The 18840-nt window shown below is 37.3% G+C and overlaps 1 protein-coding gene across 1 annotated transcript; it reads left to right on the top strand.

The window, feature by feature from the left end:
* The first annotated feature begins 2191 nt into the window (after positions 1–2191).
* LOC145069300 (uncharacterized) lies at positions 2192–4275 on the top strand. The gene is made up of 4 exons (XM_079016237.1): positions 2192–2677; positions 3205–3302; positions 3560–3626; positions 3937–4275. The coding sequence occupies exons 1-3, from the start codon at positions 2446–2448 to the stop codon at positions 3611–3613; spliced, it is 384 nt and encodes a 127-aa protein (XP_078872363.1). The 5' UTR covers positions 2192–2445; the 3' UTR covers positions 3614–3626; positions 3937–4275.
* Positions 4276–18840: the final 14565 nt, after the last annotated feature.

Below are 18840 nucleotides of genomic sequence, written 5' to 3'. Positions count from 1 at the left end.
AAGGATTGACCTAAGGAATTGACACAAAGTCCACCATTGCCAAGGTCCACAAATTACGACTGGTAAACACTTAGTTCAACATACTTAACAAACACCTAGTTCTAACACTCCTAGTGAACAATTAATTCAAAACATCTGGTGAATACTTAGTTCTAAAACACTTAGTGAACACACTCAGTTCAACAACACCAAGTGAACACATCTAGTTCAAAAATACTTAATGAACACATTGAGTCCAAAAATACCAAGTGAACACATAGAGTTCGGAAATACCTAATGAACACATTGAGTTCAAACACCAAGTGAACACATAGAGTTCAAAAATACCTAATGAACACATTGAGTTCAAACACCAAGTGAACACATAGAGTTCAAAAATACCTAATGAACACATTGAGTTCAAAAATACTTATTATTTCGTCTCACATCAACTATTTCATCTACCCATGTTCTACCCAACATATTTGTAGATGCAAACACATATATAGTTTAAATCTTTTAAAACATGTATAAAACATTATTTCAACATCTATCTCAAGTAAACAAACAATGTATAAACACCTAGCACGTACTTCATAGCAAATACTTCATATCTATGCGGTAGAAGAAATTGAATATACATTCACACATATAACAACAAAATATACACATAACACGTATTTCTTATAAAATACTTCGTATTTATGCGTTAGAAGAAAGTAACCACACACTCACTTGGTTAGACGATGCTCGGACAGCACTACAGCTCTAAGAGTAGTACTCTTTGGTGAAACCGGGATCACTTCGCACACCGGGCTTCTCGCGGGCAGAGCTTCGACTCGGAAACTCTTTTCTTCTCGGGATCTTTGGGCTTCAGGACTTGCTTCGGGTCTCGGGGTTGATACCGGGGCTTAGGGGGTACTTCTTTGCACGTAAATCAAGGTAATATGGGTGAGAGATGAGAGAATGAGCAACCAAACTCGGCTGGCCCTTCAAATCTATTTATAGGGCAAAATTGGCCCTTGCCACGTCGTGACACCTTTTTCCACGTCGTGGGCTTGGTCGTCACTGCATGCGTCATCGCAAGTTGCATCTGGGGGACTCCCGGAGGTGTCAGAAGACTTTGCACGTCGTGGCACTGCTTGCCACGTCGTGGTATCTGACAGTTTTGGGGTTTCGCGCCCCGAACTTCAAAAATTCATAACTTTCGCATACGAACTCCGTTTTCGACGTTCTTTATATCGCCGCGAAGGTGAGATTATGCTCTACAACTATCGTTTAGACTCCATTGGCTAATTTTGACTTTATTTTTAATATATTATAATTATATTACTTATATATTATTTTTAGTAGGTCGTGACAGGAAAACTCCATTATAAACTCATAACTCCTTCGTCTAACGTTCGTTTTCGTCTGTCTTTTTATCGTTGGACTACTATCGAAGACATCTTCGACTCTCGTTTAGATCACTAAGGATAGATATCTATCTACCTTAAATTCACTATTTACGTCGCGCTGGGTCGTGCGGTTCTGTCGCGAACTTCGACAGGTCATAACTTCTTCGTTATAACTCGGATTTTGACGTTCTTTATATGCACAGAAACCTTGTGACATATACTACAACTTGGTTAAGATTAATCCTTCTAAATAATCTTCAATCAAAAAGTCATTTTTGATGCTTATCGTCTCTAAATTGACTAGCCCTGATCTACGGGCGTTACAAATAATCACGTTATACAAAGAAGCAAACTAGGGTTGGGAGTGAAGAACGTACCCGTAAATAATCAGGTCGTAGTGGTCATCTTCCATGTCAGAGTTATGTGTCGGATGTCGAAATTAGAATCATAATCGTGTGTCAGAAAGTCGGAGCAAGATCTAGAATGAAGTCGAGGGTCCGGATGTTTTCAAAATATATTCCAGATTTTGAAATTCAAAGATCTTACCTAGAAAACATATGGAAACTCCAAAATGGGCATTCCGGAAAGAACGAAATGGGCCGGTGCACCCGAAAACAAGTTCAAAATACATTACGGAACAACCCATTCCGAAGAATGTGGTTATTTTGAAAAAGAAAAATAGGTTATATCTTTAAAAAAACTCACAAAAAAATGGTTATTACCAAATAGATAAAAGAATATTTCTCCACAAATCAGTAAAAGAGAATTATAAAACAATCTTAACGTTTATTTGTATTATTAACCTAAAAGAGAGAAAAATAAGTTACAACTTCAATGAAACATTCTTGTATATCTATCCATAGTGATACTCAAAGCATCTGTGTGAAGCTCTTGCAGCACACCAACGATCGTTTGAGTTTTGAGCTCCCCTTGCTTTCAGATCAAATATTCTCGATATCAAATTGAATCCAATACACAAAGAAATCGACCCCCTTTTCCCACTCTTTCATCTCAAAAGTTCAATCAAACTTTCCCAAAAATCCCCCCTTTCTTCTTGAACTTAAAGATAATGCCGATGGAAAAAGAACAACCAATTCCTCCGCCGGTGATCGGAAAGATAGGCTATTACACCGTATTCGTTACTCCTACTCCTAAATCCTCATCTGAACCGGATTCCAACTCTCAGAAGAAAACGAGCTTTTCTCCCGTTCAGCCGCCGCCGGTTCACTACGAGAAGACAGCTTCGTCATACGGCGCAAACTTCGGTTTCTTCTGGGACGCCATCGCCAAACTACAGAATGGTATCGTTCTTATATCTTTCGATTTGATATTATCAGATTTAGAGTGAAACTGAACATCGAAATTGTTGCGGATATCTTGTCGTTTACCAAAATATAGCTCAGATTTGTTGTTTAGTTGCTTAACTTTCTTCTTCTTCTTCCTCTTCTTCTTCTTCTTTATTGTTTGATACCTAATCATTGATGAACTTTTGTTGCTTTTTGTCTTTTCTATGAGTAACTTTTTCTCGCATCTAATTTCATCCTCTTAGAACAAATGAGGGATAACAAAGTTTAAGATCAAGTACTTGCTAACAACATTTATTAATCCAATCTCTGAAACCATCTCTATTAAACACATTTAGATCGGAAACATCTAGTGCCTAGTGGGTTCCACAACTTCAATTCCATACCATAAAAGGAAGATAAGATTAATGCGAAAATTTTGTATTATTGTCTGCTAGTGTGATGAAATCTTTTGATATGAAGATCAATTATGTAAATCCAGGTGATACGTCAATGGTTGTTCATGTTAATCCTTTCTGTTACAGTTCATACAAGTATGGATGACTATCTTGCACATTGGTTTGGGCTAAATCAATCAAAATATCAGTGGGCTTTGGATGATTATTATGAAAACGAGAACATGGTATGTTTATTTTTCCATTTTTAATTTTCTTTTTCTTTTTCTTGTACAAATTTCTACTTTTTATGCCAAATTTATGAATCACTCATAAGTGTGCCTTTCTTATTTAATGTTGGTGGGGTGGGTCCACCATTGCATGCAAATAACCTTATCTTTACGCCAAAAATAATGTGCCATCTTTCGTTATATAAAAAAAGTACATTATTATTATTATTTCTCATTATTGATATTTGATTCTTGTGGAACGTTATCAACCTCAGGAGAAAGGTGACACAAAAGCTAAAGATATGCCAAGCAAAACACAAAGTGTTTAACTTTGTTTACTAGGTAAGCTGTTGCACACTTGTTTTTCTCTTGTAACTTTAGTATATAATGATTACAAAAAGACCATAAAGTTATTAGCCATTTGCCATAAACAATGATCTTCTTTTTGACAAATTTTCTCTATAATATTAATTAACAAAAAGAGTTACGTGACGCAATGAAATTTCTTGTGATTATTTGTCTAACGCGCAAACTGCAGGAAATAGCAATGTACTTTAAATCCTTTTACCAATAGAAGCAATGCAATTTATTTTTAACCCAAAATAGAAACATACTTATATTTTTTTAGTTTCATTTTTTTTTTGCATGATAGGTTTTGTGCAAGGGTATTTTGGGGACCATTTTGTGTGAAAACATAACATCACATGATGGGAACTTTCATTGGTTATATCGGATCAAATGTCCAAATTTACAGTGATCCGATCATGATTCTTTTAGTTTGATGCAAGTAGGGGGGCATGTAATCTTTTGATGATTATTACGATGTTTTTAGCTTAGCAATGGCCAAGATAAAGATAGTCTAATGGGGTGAATTTTAGCTATATAAATATTTTCTTGTTCCATTTGTATTTATTTCCGGTTAAAAACGAGTGGAAGTTATTTAATCTAGTAATTTTCACCAGGGTAAAACCATAATGGTTATAATTTCTTAGCAACTTGTTGATGACTTGATATTTGATAGTTACTAGTCTAGTTTCTCTTTTGTAGTTGTGATAAAGGTAGACATACTTTTTACATGTATGGTTTTGGAAGAAAAAGTGGGCCCATTTGAGTGCTTTGGGCCCAATTTTGCCGACATATCACAGCGACAACCAGAATCCACCACCACCAACGATTGTTCAACGACGATGAGGCCCAAAACTGATGATAAAAGTATAAAACAATAATTCTTTACACAATCCTCTCATCCTTAATGGTCTCATCTTTAACATATTAGGTTTGCATTTTTCGTACATAGGTTTTGTAACAATAGCATAATCGATCTGCCAAACAAAATTTTAATGCGTGGCTTTAATTTCTATAAGAATTAACCACGAAAAAAAATGTGTCATTTTTGTTTGTTCATCAAACGACGCTTTTCCTCTCTGTGTTTATGTTGTTTTCTGCCGGAAAACACCACATCCACCAGCCTTCTTCTCCACCCAATCAGGTACTCTCTTCATTGTTCTACTTTTTCAATAGATTTTGCCTCTTTATTTTGCAATTATAGAACCCTAATTTCGTTGTTTGACTGATTTTGACTTATTTCTTGTGTGTGCTATTGATTTTGTGTATATGCTACTCATATGATATGTCTAGGCATTGGTTATGACTCAATTATTAAGGAATTAATGTATTTATGCTGCGATGTGTTTGATGCTATTATGATATGATGCATTTAGGGATTGTATTGAGTTAATTATATTGTAATGGATTAATGAGATAAGCCCTAAAGTGTTTTTTTTTGTTATGACTTAATAGTGAAAGACTTAATGCATTTGTGCTATGATATGCCTGATGCTATGATGTGTTTGGGTTATTATTTGATATTATGATATGATGTGTTTTGTGACTTAATTAGATAAGCCAGGAATTTTAACGACTTAATTAGATAAACAAACATTCCCAAACAAACAAATCTAATATCCTATAACATTTGGGTTTCACTCAAAAAGAAAAGCAACATAATATTTATAGTAACAAGCTATAATAGAAAAAAACAAAACTAGAATGCTATAATTCACAAAAATATGAAATTACTAAGAAAATCAAATTTAACATGACACTATTTGAAGCTATTGCAACAATTTTATTGATTTTGGGTTTCCTTTAGAAAATAAAAAGACAACAAAACATTTATGTGTTTTCGTTTTAACCATCACGAGCTTAGAAATACTCACCCACAATTGATTTATAAATTAAATCCATGTTTTCCCCATTGTTGATACTGTTGGGGATTATTAGCATCAAGTACACTATCTAAAGGTAGTGGAAATAATCAAAAGATTTACCTAAGTGTACATGCATCCTAGAATCTAGGTTTTATTAGTTATAACAATATACTTTAAAAATCACCAAAAGAATGAACTAATAACCTCTGGTATGCTTGTTTGTGATTTCGTACATGCAAACTCGTTGTAATGATAAATGATCCAACATAGCACCCCTCTAATGGAATCTGACCCACAACACCAAAAGCAAAAGGATTAAACCCATACTAGGGTTTTTACGAAAATCACCAACACTTAGGAGAGAGGTTTTAAATTCAGTCAAGGAGAGAAAAAGGCAGGGTATGGACAAATTTTGTGAGGGGATTGACAAATCTACGGTTTACCACTAGCAATCTATTTATAGGCTACAAATAAAATCCTAAAATGATTCAAACTTTAGGGTTAATCCTTAGCTGATTCAAATCAGTCATATCCCTATCCAGGGACATACCAAAACCGTCCACCTTATGCTATCTAGAAGCTTCTGAAATATTCCAATTAATCATATTGATTAATTAATATTCAAGGCTTTTAAGTAATCAAAACCTTTTAATTAATTACCAAAATAATTTCTAATTAATTTATTACTTTCTTAATAATTTAACAACTTATTTATCTCTATTTCCTTATGTTATTTGGGTCATGAGGTGAACCCAAAAGGACCATGTTATTATTAGAAATATTACCAAAACAGTTAATGACATTGGACACTATTTCCAACAGTCTCCCATTTGCATCCAACGGTTTTAATGTCTAATGTAGGATCAACCAAATTCCAAACTTGATTATCATACATGGATTGAATTTCACTTTCCATACTTTTCTTCCATTTAGCAACTTCAGAGCCTATCATCACTTCCAGATAGTTTGATGGTCATCCATACTAATCAGTGTATGATCACTGATCAATACGTCTCCTTCAGTTTCTATATGGAAACTATAAAACTCTATGTGGAGACTAACTCTATTGGATATGCGAAGGGGAGGAGTTGGATCTATGTTGGTTTGCTTAATAGGTTGATCCACCTCTAGCTGGTGCCATTTTTAACTAAAGATCCTTCTTCGTTTGATATCCAAAAGACTTTTGTGGATAGCCCATGAAATAACACTTTTTGATCTGGGTTCTAGTTTATCGTTTGCCTCACGACGCACAAAAACTTCGCAACCGCAGACTTTCAAATGTGCAAGATTGAGAGGTTTCCCATTCCATATTTCGAATGGTGTCTTAGCAGCCTTTTTAGTTGGTATGAGGTTTAAGATATTGGCAGATGTTTCTAGGGAGTAACCCTAGAATGTTGTTGAGAAAAATAATAAAATTCTTACTTTTTTCTACAACTAAACCTATTTTTCAACTAGTCATATATTTCAACTCGTTATATTTGAATCACAACTTCAAACATAGGAATGTTATGATAGGAAAATCTTACTTATATATTACTAATATGGATAGATATGTACAGATAAGGGGAAAAAGTTATTAGTAAATTAAATTAATTTTAAGAACATGAAAAATCATTTAGTTAAGAAATTATAAGATATAAGTTCACTACTCTTGAGTGATTGTTATTAACTGGTTAAAGTTAAAAGGTTGTGGAGGTTTCAAATGAATATGATGTGTATTTGACATATCTTGAAACATATTCACTTGGATGACATTTTTTATAAAATTTTTAAATATTTATTTTTATTTTTTAGGTTTTTTTCATTAAAATTGAACAACTCATAATGCTGTCAAAATTTTCTAATTATATACATTTGAGTAAAATATCCATCAATACTATAATTATACTTTTATAATTATATTCGTTACATACCTCACGATGGAAGCAAATAAAAAAATATAAGATTTTGCACACTAAGAACATACTTTTTCAACTAATTATAACAAATAAAGTTAACAATCATCTCTACCTTTGCTCCAAATATACAAACATAAATATTTTCTTGAAATCTAAATAAAATAGAATGAAAAATATGTAAATGTCAATTGAAACCTAGAATATCATTCATATACCTTTTAGTTAGAATAAGATGCAAAGGTGAAAGTTTCGAATAAATATGGTTCAAGATAGATGATTTATCTTAAACCATATTGACACACTTTAAAAGATTTATAAATATAATAAACTAGTTTATTCTACCAAACAGGGCTCAAGGCCCGTGTAGGATCATAAACAAAGTGTACACGCTTGCGTAAGGCCTAGGAATCGGGACTAAAACTTGTAATAGTAATATCTTTTTCATTTGACATCCAAATTAGTCCTTTTTTTTCCTATTTATAGAAGACTTTAAAATAATAAAATTACATTTAGGATTAAGAGCTAAATAAATGACTTAAATGATCACTTAATAAGATTTTGACCCGTCTTATGATGCTCTTGGATGACATATGGATTCTCATGTATTCTTGAATTAGAAGACTTATACAAGAAGAAATGAAAGAACTTTAAGGTGAGCTACTACCGAATATATGTCCTTATTATAACAAATGACGTTTTTATGAAATGAAGTATCATTGCATATTTTTTTCAAACTTGCTTGCTATATGGATTGTATTATGTATCTACATTTGTATACATGAAATTATATTTTCTAAACTATATTTTGAATATTGAATACCTATAATGATTTCAAATGGATTTTCCTTTATGAACTTATACATTTATGCTAGGATAGGAATGCCTTAATTATGTCTAACCTAAAATCTATGATAAATAACTTTGATGACGACTAACGAATAATGCTAGTGATGGTACTCTAGATAATGCCTCACTTGCATGCAAGGCTACTACCTTGTATGTAGATATATTAGTGGGCATATATCCTAGCTATGACTTTCAGGTTCCACTATAATGTTTAGCTTATGTGTGCTACATTATTGGAATACTCTCCTACAATGAATATGTGAGACACATCTCACTTTATGACTCTATGAGTTATGAGGTTTGACATATGCGACGGATATTGGGATAGGTTTATAAGTATATTGCATTGCATCTACTATTTTTATGACTATTATGACTATATTTTGAGTAGGACTCTAATGATGATACTTGATTATGATTAAAATGATGATATTTTTATTATAGATAAATGATGGATAATGACTTATGATGTAACATCTGTGTTCTATATTGGTTTAGCTTCTATTTATCAGGGACTAAAGATGAAGTTTTGGGAGAAACTTTGTGCCCCAACGTGGTGCAAGGATGCCCACGACATAGCATCAGAATGATGGAACGCGTGTTTTATTGAACGCCACAACGTGACAATAGGTTGGCCATGACGTGGCGGCTGTTCTGGCCCAAGCTCATGATCTTTTAGGGGTTCCTTTGTATTTAAACCCCATTAGCTTGAATCTAGGGTTCCTTATCAGTCTCCATCACCCTCAAATCCAAATAAACCTATAACGTCCCAAAAGTTATGAGGTAAAAACTTCATTTTTAGTTCAACCAAAACATTAATTATCCTTAAGTCAACATTAATTATATTTTTGCTAAATATTCAAAAGTACTTTATAAGAAAACAATTATTAGAGTATAATCCCAAAATTATCATAATGGGGAATCATGGGTGGATGCGCTGCGATCAAGTCGGGCCCTTCTCTTTCAAACCGAAAGTACCTGAAACCATAACCATAAAATCCATTGGGCCTAGCCCTCACATTGGGCCTAACCTGCATATTAGGCCCAGCCCACCATAATGGGCCTAGCCCGGTCATACAAATGCAAAAGTCACAAAGACAATTAGCTCCTACATAACATACAATAAGCCTAGGCCCTCCTGATCCATTGGCCTAGCCCAACATACAAATGGTCCTAACCCGACATACTATGGGCCTAGCCTAGCATACAAATAGGCCTAGCCCAACATATCATGCAAGAGTCATAAAGACAACTAGCATAACAGAACCTAGTGGGCCGACATTGGTGCCTTCGAACCACGAGCAGAGTGAGGAGACTCACCTCAATTCGATGATAATCAAATAACTGCTCGGTTCGCTGAATTGGATAACCTCGTGCCAACTAACAATAAATACAATCTTAATCAATAATTATCCCGATAACCCAAAATCTGATGCTCACTCCATAAACTAACTTCCTATAGGGTAAAAGACCATTTTACCATTTTCTTAATTGGCCCAAAACCAAGGCCCAACCCAGATGCACAAAAAGCCCAAATCCCAAAATGATAACCCAGAGCCCAATATGGCCCAACTTCCTAATTGGACCCAAAAAACTATCATGGTACCATTACCAAGAAAGCCTACAGTCCATCCATGGCCCAAAGCTAGAAGTCCAATGGCCCAACTTGGCCCAAACTCAAAAAGTCCCAAAATGGCCATCATGGGGAGTACACCCTACGTACTCGAGACGTATGCCCCGCATACACAACCATCAAGCATGATGTACAAGCGATTGATGCATAATCTCAACATTATGTTGAGCATACCCCCACGTACGCCCAAGGTACTCGTCAAAAGTCTAAAAATCAACATTAAGCTCTTAATGGGTTAAGCCCAGTTGTCCAAACACAATTATGATCTCTAGACAAGGTCTTAAACAATAAAGTTGCCAAATTTACTCTCTCACATGCCTTAAAGGGATTTAAAACTTAAAAGTAACTTAATAAAGGTCTTAATACTTGCATGAACCAAAATATTTCACAAAGTTTAAATTTTTATGATTAAGGGACCCTCATGTAGGTAAGATCTAACATCCATTGCTTTTGGGGTAGATCAAAAGCTCAACTTTAACTCAAAAGACTTCAAAATAAAAACAAGACTCCATAAAACGGATCTAGCAAAAATGATCATCAAGGTGAGAGATTTTTACCTCAAAAACTTGAAAATGAGAAAGTAATCATGGATCTACAAGCTCAAGCTACTCCTCCAAGTGTTCCTCTTCTTCTTCACCATAAGGCACCCACAAATCACTTTTCATGCTCAAAAAATCACCATAAGCTTTTAGGGTTTCGAATCTAGGGTTTAAAGGGATGGAGGTTGAGGATAATAGGGTTTTGTGTTAAGTTAAGGAGCTTAAATAGGGTATAAGATCCTAACTTAGAGTTTGCATGAAGCTAGAGTACGCCCAATGACTCTTATTGATGCTCATAATCCTTCTCCCTAGTACGCCCATCATACTCCCTATGTATGCCCCACATACTAGCGTTAGCATTAACCCTACCAACTTCCGAGGGCCATAATTTCTTTGTTATAAGTCCGTTTCGGACGATCCTTATATCCACAGAAAGGTAACGAGAAGCTCTACGCTTCTAACAACTCATACTTGCCTTAAAACTTCCAAACTAACATCCAATTTCCATGAAATCCCAAACTGATACTTTATTGATATACCTCCTTGGCTCCAAAACACAAATTGAACTCCCGGATCATCTAAATTACATTACCCACACCCAAATGGGTCTAACTTTGTCTTTCCCCAAAGGTACTAAGCTTGATGATAATCGGTGTTTGTGCCACCTCCTGAATTAGGGAACGATACAGAGCAGGGTATTACAACTCTCCTCCACTTAAATTAGATTTCGTCCTTGAATCACTCCTTACCACCCTCTTGGAAACCAACGGTTCGAACAATACCTTCTAGTGCTGAATAAATCGTTGATCCCATAACTGTCGATCCAACATGTTACTTCTATAATTTTGAAGCCCCATAACTTACCTGACCTCCATACAGGTAGAACCATTATGAAATAAGATCATAAGGGTCTCCTTCTACGATTAGAACTGAAAACATTGTTTTGACCCTGAACCTTCCAACTGATAACTCGACATATTGATTCCTTAGTCCATAACTTACTAAAGTAAAGATCTTGCATAAGCACACTAATGGCTCCCAACGCGAGTCTTGACCAAAAGCGAACTTGATACATAACTCATAACCCAAGATCCAAGGATTTACACTTGCATTTTACCAGAAATCTTCCGATTTATGCCATCCATTCACTAAACTAGGACATAAAATTCCCTAATCCACCGCTGAGACTACCAGTCTCACACCTGGTCCAACCAACAGGTTCCTAAGAGTCAAACTAATAAGGCTACCCTAGCCTATGCACCACACTATGCCACTCACTGACTACATAACCATTCCACTAAAACCATAATCCAATTCCTTTATCCAACCGGTATCTACCAAGTCTCACCTACATTTCCATAATCATACAGGCCTCGCTCACGGGTCTCACCCAGTCTATAACAACGAATGGGCCACGCCCATGGGTCTCACCCCATTGAGAGCTATACAAGCCCAACCTCGCCTTGGACCCTAATGGTCCTCCTCCCTAACAAAGAGATGCTCTCTGACCCCACTGTTTTCCTTGACCAAGGCACGAGTTGATCCTCCTTTATACTCACGACCACCCCAACGTTGGTCTACCATAATCTGGTGAATGCTACGATCCCATCACAGACTTACAACAAATTTCCACAACTGCCTAATATCCTGGTGAATGCTACGGCCACCCCACAGTCTTACAAGACTTCCATACTATCTGCTAATCTAGTGAATTCTACGGCCACCTCGTAATCTTACAACACGTGTATCCCACCATGGTCACCGCCCATGGTCTTACAATACCTCTACCCTATCAACCACAATCATCCTAAGTTGAACCCATATCCGACTGAATCCCAATCAGGTGTGAACCCATATCCGACTGAATCCCAATCAGGTGTTCGGGTCATGCTTTGAACCCCAAAGCCTTCATCAAACAAGAATAGACAGCGAGGCTCTAACAAAACCCTCAACTTGGATCCATCCACATGCCTGCTATACATCACCAAGAGGATGCCAACCAACTGTTGGAAGTTTCTTGAACTCCCAACTTACACAACTTCAATCCAGACAACCAATCGAGTCGTCTTCCCTCCTGATTGGGATGTGAAACTCTCCCTAGTTTCACACTTGATTCAGCTCCCAGAAATCCGAACGATTCTCCCATACTTGGATTCGTCGAAGCTCTTCCAACCCAAAAAATTTGATGGATTCCCAACCCATCTTACCTCTTTATAACTCAAACTATCTATGACTTGGGCTTACCAATACTAGCGTTCCATTACTAGCTAATTTCGATGATCGCACAAACTCTTGAAATCCAGATGAACACTTCCTGAAACCTCAACAAATCTGACAACCCCACTCTCTTCCTATGATACAGAACCACCTTCGTAAGTCCTTTATACTCATGATAAAGACCATAACCCTTGATCTAAAATGGTGAATCTTCACTCCAACTTCCCATCCTCTGAAGGATCTTGGAATTCTAACCATCTTTAATCCTTGCGATTATAAAATTCCCCTGGCACCTCCATTATCCAAAAAAACCCATGCAGTTGCCACCTTCATCTTCTTGCTACCGGTCCTTCCCTAGCAACAGTAGTGATTGGGCCTAAATGTCCTTCCATAGACGACTGTCGATCCTACCTGAACAAATCATATATCATCCGAACTCCGACTTCGTTGAAGAACTAATACCCCTGAATTGACCCTATCAAAGAACCAGAGCAACAACTGAAAAAACTGAATCCCACTCAGCAAGATACAACCCACAATGACTCTTGGCATGCAAAATGGCATAATACAATTCTTGATGATATAACCCCAACAATAACAGATAACTAAACCAAAGATAATTCTTACACATACCCAAACAAGATTCCAAGGCAATATAAATACTGATAATAATCAAGAAGAAAGAAAAAGATAACATACCCATAATAGCATCTGTAACGCCCGTAGATCCGGGCTAGTCAATTTAGAGACGATAAGCATCAAAAATGACTTTTTGATGGAAGATTATTTAGAAGGATTAATCTTAACTAAGTTATAGTATATGTTACAAGGATTTCGTACATATAAAGAACGCCGAAATCCAAGTTATAACGAAGAAGTTATGACCTGTCGAAGTTTCACGACAGAACCAGCACAACGCCGAATGACGTAAAATACGAATTTAAGATAGAATGATATCTAGCCTTAGTAATCTAAACGAAAGTTGAAGAGTTCGTTAAACTGAGAGCGTGCATAAAAATAACGCCCAAATCTGACTTCGTATGAGGAAGTTATGATTTTCTGAAGTTTCGACTTAGCAGTATGCAACCCGAATACTCGATTTGAGATCGAGCGGTTTTTAGCCGAAACAATCTAAACGAGAATCGAAGATCTCGTTAATAGTAGTGAAACGATAAAAAGATAAGCGAAAACGGACGTCGGATGAAGAAGTTATGAATTTATAACGGAGTTTTCCTGTCCCGGCCTACTAAAAATAATATATAAGTAATATATTTATAATATATTAAAAATAAAGTCAAAATTAGCCAACGGAGTCTAAACGAGAGTTGTACATCATAATCTCACCTACGCGTCGATATAAAGAACGTCGAAAACGGAGTTTGTATGCGAAAGTTATGAATTTCTGAAGTTCGGGGCGCGAAACCCCAAAAATGTCAGCTACCACGATGTGGCAAGCAGTGCCACGACGTGACAAGGGCCAATTTTGCCCTATAAATAGATTGGAAGGGCCAGCCATTTAGGGTTGCTATTTTATCTCCTCTCTCTCCCGTTCTACCTCGATTTACGTGCAAAGAAGTACCCCCGAAGCCCCGGTATCATCCCGAGACCCGAAGCGAGTCCCGAAGCCCGAAGATCCCAAGAAGTGAAATTCTCGAGCCGAAGCTCTGCCCGCGAGGAGCCCGGTTTTTGCGAAGATCTTCCAGATCTACCGAAGAATACTACTTTTACAAGCCGTAGTACTGTCCGAGCATCGTCTAATCAAGTGAGTGTATAGTCCCTTTCATAAACACAATATTAATACAAGTATTATTTGAATGTAATAAGTATATGTTTGGTGTAAGTGTATAGTCACTTTCATTTTACACATAGATAAGATATGAAGTATTTTATAAAATACGTGCTATGTGTATAATATAAAGTTGTTTATACGTGTGAGTGTGTGGTTACTTTCTTCTAACACATAAATATAAAGTATTAGCTATGAAATACGTGCTATGTGTTATGTATTATTTGTCTATTTGAGATGGGTTTGGAATTGATGTTTTTATACGGGTGTTAAATGATTCAAACTATATATATATATATATATATATATATATATATATATATATATATATATATATATATCTACAAAATATGTTGGGTAGAACATGGGTAGATGAAATTGTGGCAACTATGAGACGTAGTGCCTATTGTATAAACCTTGGTGACTATGGAGTTAGCGCCTGTTAAAGTAAACCTTGGCGACTATGGAGTTAGCGCTTGTTGAGTGAACCTTGGTGACTATGAAATTAGCGCCTGATAATTATGGATTTAGTACCTGATAGATAAACTTTGGCAGCAATGGACTTCGTGCCGATTCCTTAGGTAAATCCTTAGGAACGAATGGATAAATGATAGTTGATTCTTAGGGTAAAACCTTAAGAAATAAAGAGGATAATGGGGATGGGTATTTGGGCTGATTATTGATAATTGAATATAATAAATGTATTATTGTGGGTTGGAAACCCTATATGCTCACCAGGCTCCCAAGCCTGACCCACTCAGTTTTCTTTGCATTACAGGTAATGGCACAAGGGTATAAGTTGATGGACTTGACGAGAGATTTTGGATTATAGATCAGTAGTTATAAATAACTGTTGTAAGGTCTATTTTATATTGTTTATGCTTTTGGTCTGTATCGGAACATGACATCCCAAGGTTTTATTATTAAATAAAATACATTTTCTTTGAGAAATGTTTTGATAAGTTATTATCATATCTTGTTTTGGGAACAAATTCCGCAATTGTTTTCTTTAAACGATTACTCTGATTTATGAAACAAAGCATAAACAAATCGGTCTTTTCTGGCTGTGAAATTGGGGATGTCACAGCATCTGATGAAACCCTGGCCTCCACTGACTGACACTGCAATGCTTGGTTCCTCGTTAATGGGGCTCCTGTCCTACCCTCACGACTATCAGTGATCATCAACGTAACTAGAGTAGGTGTACTCACTGCTCCACCCCTCAACATCGGATAGCCGACTTTCTTGTGACCCAACTGGTTGTAGTGAAAACACATTGGAAACGACCCATGGGGGCAATCCCTACTAAAATGACCCATTTGACCATAACTGAAACATCCTTGTCCTGTCTCCTGACATCCTCCCTCACAGGTCCTCCCGCACTTGGCACAACGGCCCCGACCCTAATGGCCTCTCGAACATGAATCCTGAGTCTTTGGCCTCTTCACCTGGCCCACTGAAATTTGAGTCTACTCTGGCTTCCTCTTCCCGAGGTGCTCCAAATCAATCTTATGCGCTCAGGCTCAAGCAATCATATCATTCAGGATCTCGCACCTTGATAAATTCACAAAATCTCTGATTTCATCTCTCAACATGTCATGATATCTCACTTTCTTTATCTCCTCGTCCGCAACGTACTACAAAACCAACAAAGCTGTCTTCCGACACTTGGCACTGATCTCTGCCACAGTCTTAGTCGTCTAGTGAAGGTCCTGAAACTCCCTCGCCAACTAATGCACCTCAATAGCTGGTGAAAACTAGGCCCTAAATCGGGTCCTGAATTCATCCCAAGTCATCGTCTCTAGAGTTTCGCCTTCCAAAGAGAAGTGTACCTCCTCCCACCAATCTCGGGCTCTGTCCTTTAGAAGATAGGAGGCAAATCTGACCTTCAACCCCTCGGGCAGAAACTTGTCCTGAAAGCGTTAGCCATATCCACTAACCATCTCTTATTGGAAATGGGGTCCTTATCCCGAAAGAACTCGGGAGATCCACAAGCATAAAAATCACGGAAAGAAAGAGTGTGAGCTCCAGCAATAGCCATAACCTTAGTACGAAATGCGCCTAGATGCTCATCCAAAATCTCCAAAATCCCCTCCTTGACCGTACCAAAGATCACAGGAGTTTGCTCCAAAATACCGCGGTTAATCTCCGACGAGATGAACTCTCGCATCCGCTCATCAATCGGCTCCGTACCTGCAACTGAGCCTGAACCCAAACGCGAACCTCTTTCTTGAGTGCTCATCACCATTCTAAAAAACACACATACAAATGATCAGAACATACTCAAGAATCCTCATCCCACAAGCTTCCCATATTCTCCAAGACTCTCCCTGATTCGAGTATGGATCCTGTGCTTTCAGTAGTACGGGCCCAATACTACCTTCCACACCCCCCGAAGCCCCTATCACTTACCTGGAACTCCTGAATTCACTCTTTAACTAGAGGAAGCGCCTAAAAGGGAAGCAATTGGGGTAGACTGCTGATCTTATGGAGTAGTCCGACCCTGGGAAAGAGACTGTAATCATTGCCGAGAATAAACATGATGTGGCGGGTGACTGCAATCCTCTGAGGTCAGTTGAACAGGCTGACAATCGGCAGAAGATGCTGATCAAAGTTGCTGGCTTGAACCGTGAGGCTGATCCGTAACATCAACTGCAGAAGAATGTGATTAGAGTTGATGAACAGGAGAAGGCCGCAATACATCTCCATCATCATTCTCCCCCGGGGCTGATTAATTAGGTTAAGGAAAGAAGCACCCCCATTAAAGAGAACATTCAAGGATACCCCATATATGTCTGTTTTGAGCAAAAGAATAAAGCTGGTGGGTGCTGCTTTACTATATAAGTACCATGCGTGAGGAAAGGATCTCGTGTGGTAAAGCATCTCGACGCTCAATATCCGTTGTTGACTATAGACCTTCATGAGTTGCTTGTCATCACCCGGAAATCACAAATATTTACCAAGTGCTAGAGATTGGTTTGGAACTTTCTTAAAGCATCAATCCTGGCATCCCAAAGCCAGCATAGTCCAGGCGAACTCAATAATCTGATTTTCAAAACTGTACCCAGCCAGCCTATCCCAGATCGGGCATTTATCAACGATCGAAGCGACACGAGTCAAAAGACAAGGCTGAAATCAAAGTCAAGTTATTAGCGATCATACCTACTCAATGAGAATGCTCTCAAGTCCAGTCAATGTCTTTTTGATGATACGATTCTCAGGTGCGAACTCAAATAAGGAGGGTCCCCACCAGCCATAGTGTTCACTCTTCCCCATAAGAATAAGAACAAAATTCCTGGGGTTTTTTATTCCTTAGTAGCTTTGACAACATTCGTCTGTGTGAGCCCTCATCTCATGCTCCTACTACCTCTTAACTTCAAGTGGGAGTGATGGACGAGTGAAGATCACCAACTCTTTCTTCCCCATGAATTGAATTCAACTGAAATCGGGCAGACCGGCTTCTCCCTTTGAGTATAGCATGCTTTTGGGGAGTAAGTCACTTAATATAGTATATTATGTGAGAATCGATTCTTACATGACATCAAAATAGCACTTCTATATACTTATCTACAGGCAGTTCCTCTTTTTTTACCTTCCATTCATTTTGAAGGAGAAGGTTTCCTCTCACCTAAAGAATGCGTATATTAGTCAAGCTATATCTTGTACTTTCTTGCGCCTAACTAAGAAAAGAGAATAAGAAAAGCAAAAGCAAATACGACTTTCAGCCAGGCTGCTTCCACGTCGTGTTGAACGTTCAGTAGGAATTTTTAAATAGTTTTTGTTTGTTTTTACGTTTTATTGTTGTTTTTATTACAATAGTTTATGAACCGTGTATCAAACACACCACTGACACCACCACTTGAAGATCCAGAGTCAGATTTTCATAAAAAGAAGGAGAAGAACGTAGGAGGATAAAGCAAAATCCCAAAAGAAGAGAGAACAAATGAATTTTTTTAGAAGACTCCTACCAAATAGGAATCCAGTTATGAGCCCGAATAAAAACCCGACAAAAGTAGTGAACCCAAAAACGAGCCAAAAGTCATCATGACGGATATTTTTGACATGAAGATTGAGGTGTACAAGAAAAAAATACGAGAGGACATTGGTCCTTGACTTGTGTAACCCGCAATTCCCACTACTGCTAACTTCGAGCTTAAGGGACATATCATTATCGCACTAAAGGATATTCCATTTTCCAGAAAAGACCATGAAGATGCGTACAAGCACCTCGATGAAGTCAATGAAATAGCCAACTATTTCAACATTCCTAATGTTCCTCGAGAGACTGTCTTGTTAAGAATGTTTCCGGTTACTTTTAAAGGAGCAACTAAAGACTGGTTGAAGGCACTTTCACCAGGCTCAATCACCAATTGGGCACATATGTGTGAAGAATTCCTCCAACAATATTCCAACCATCTAAAGTTTCT

This window comes from Lactuca serriola, chromosome 8 (genome assembly GCF_051521515.1).
Source record: "Lactuca serriola cultivar US96UC23 chromosome 8, Lser_US96UC23_V15, whole genome shotgun sequence".
Lineage (NCBI taxonomy): Eukaryota > Viridiplantae > Streptophyta > Magnoliopsida > Asterales > Asteraceae > Lactuca > Lactuca serriola.
Note: the sequence above shows the minus strand (reverse complement) of the source record. Positions and strands in the feature narration are given on the sequence as shown.

What these genes read in the sequence shown, in the direction of transcription:
- LOC145069300 (XM_079016237.1), top strand. Translation starts at nt 2,446, where the DNA reads ATGCCGATGGAAAAAGAACAACCAATTCCTCCGCCGGTGATCGGAAAG. An exon ending in CATCGCCAAACTACAGAATG is followed by an intron (nt 2,678 to 3,204) that starts GTATCGTTCTTA and finishes TTTCTGTTACAG; the next exon opens with TTCATACAAGTATGGATGAC. An exon ending in ATTATGAAAACGAGAACATG is followed by an intron (nt 3,303 to 3,559) that starts GTATGTTTATTT and finishes TATCAACCTCAG; the next exon opens with GAGAAAGGTGACACAAAAGC.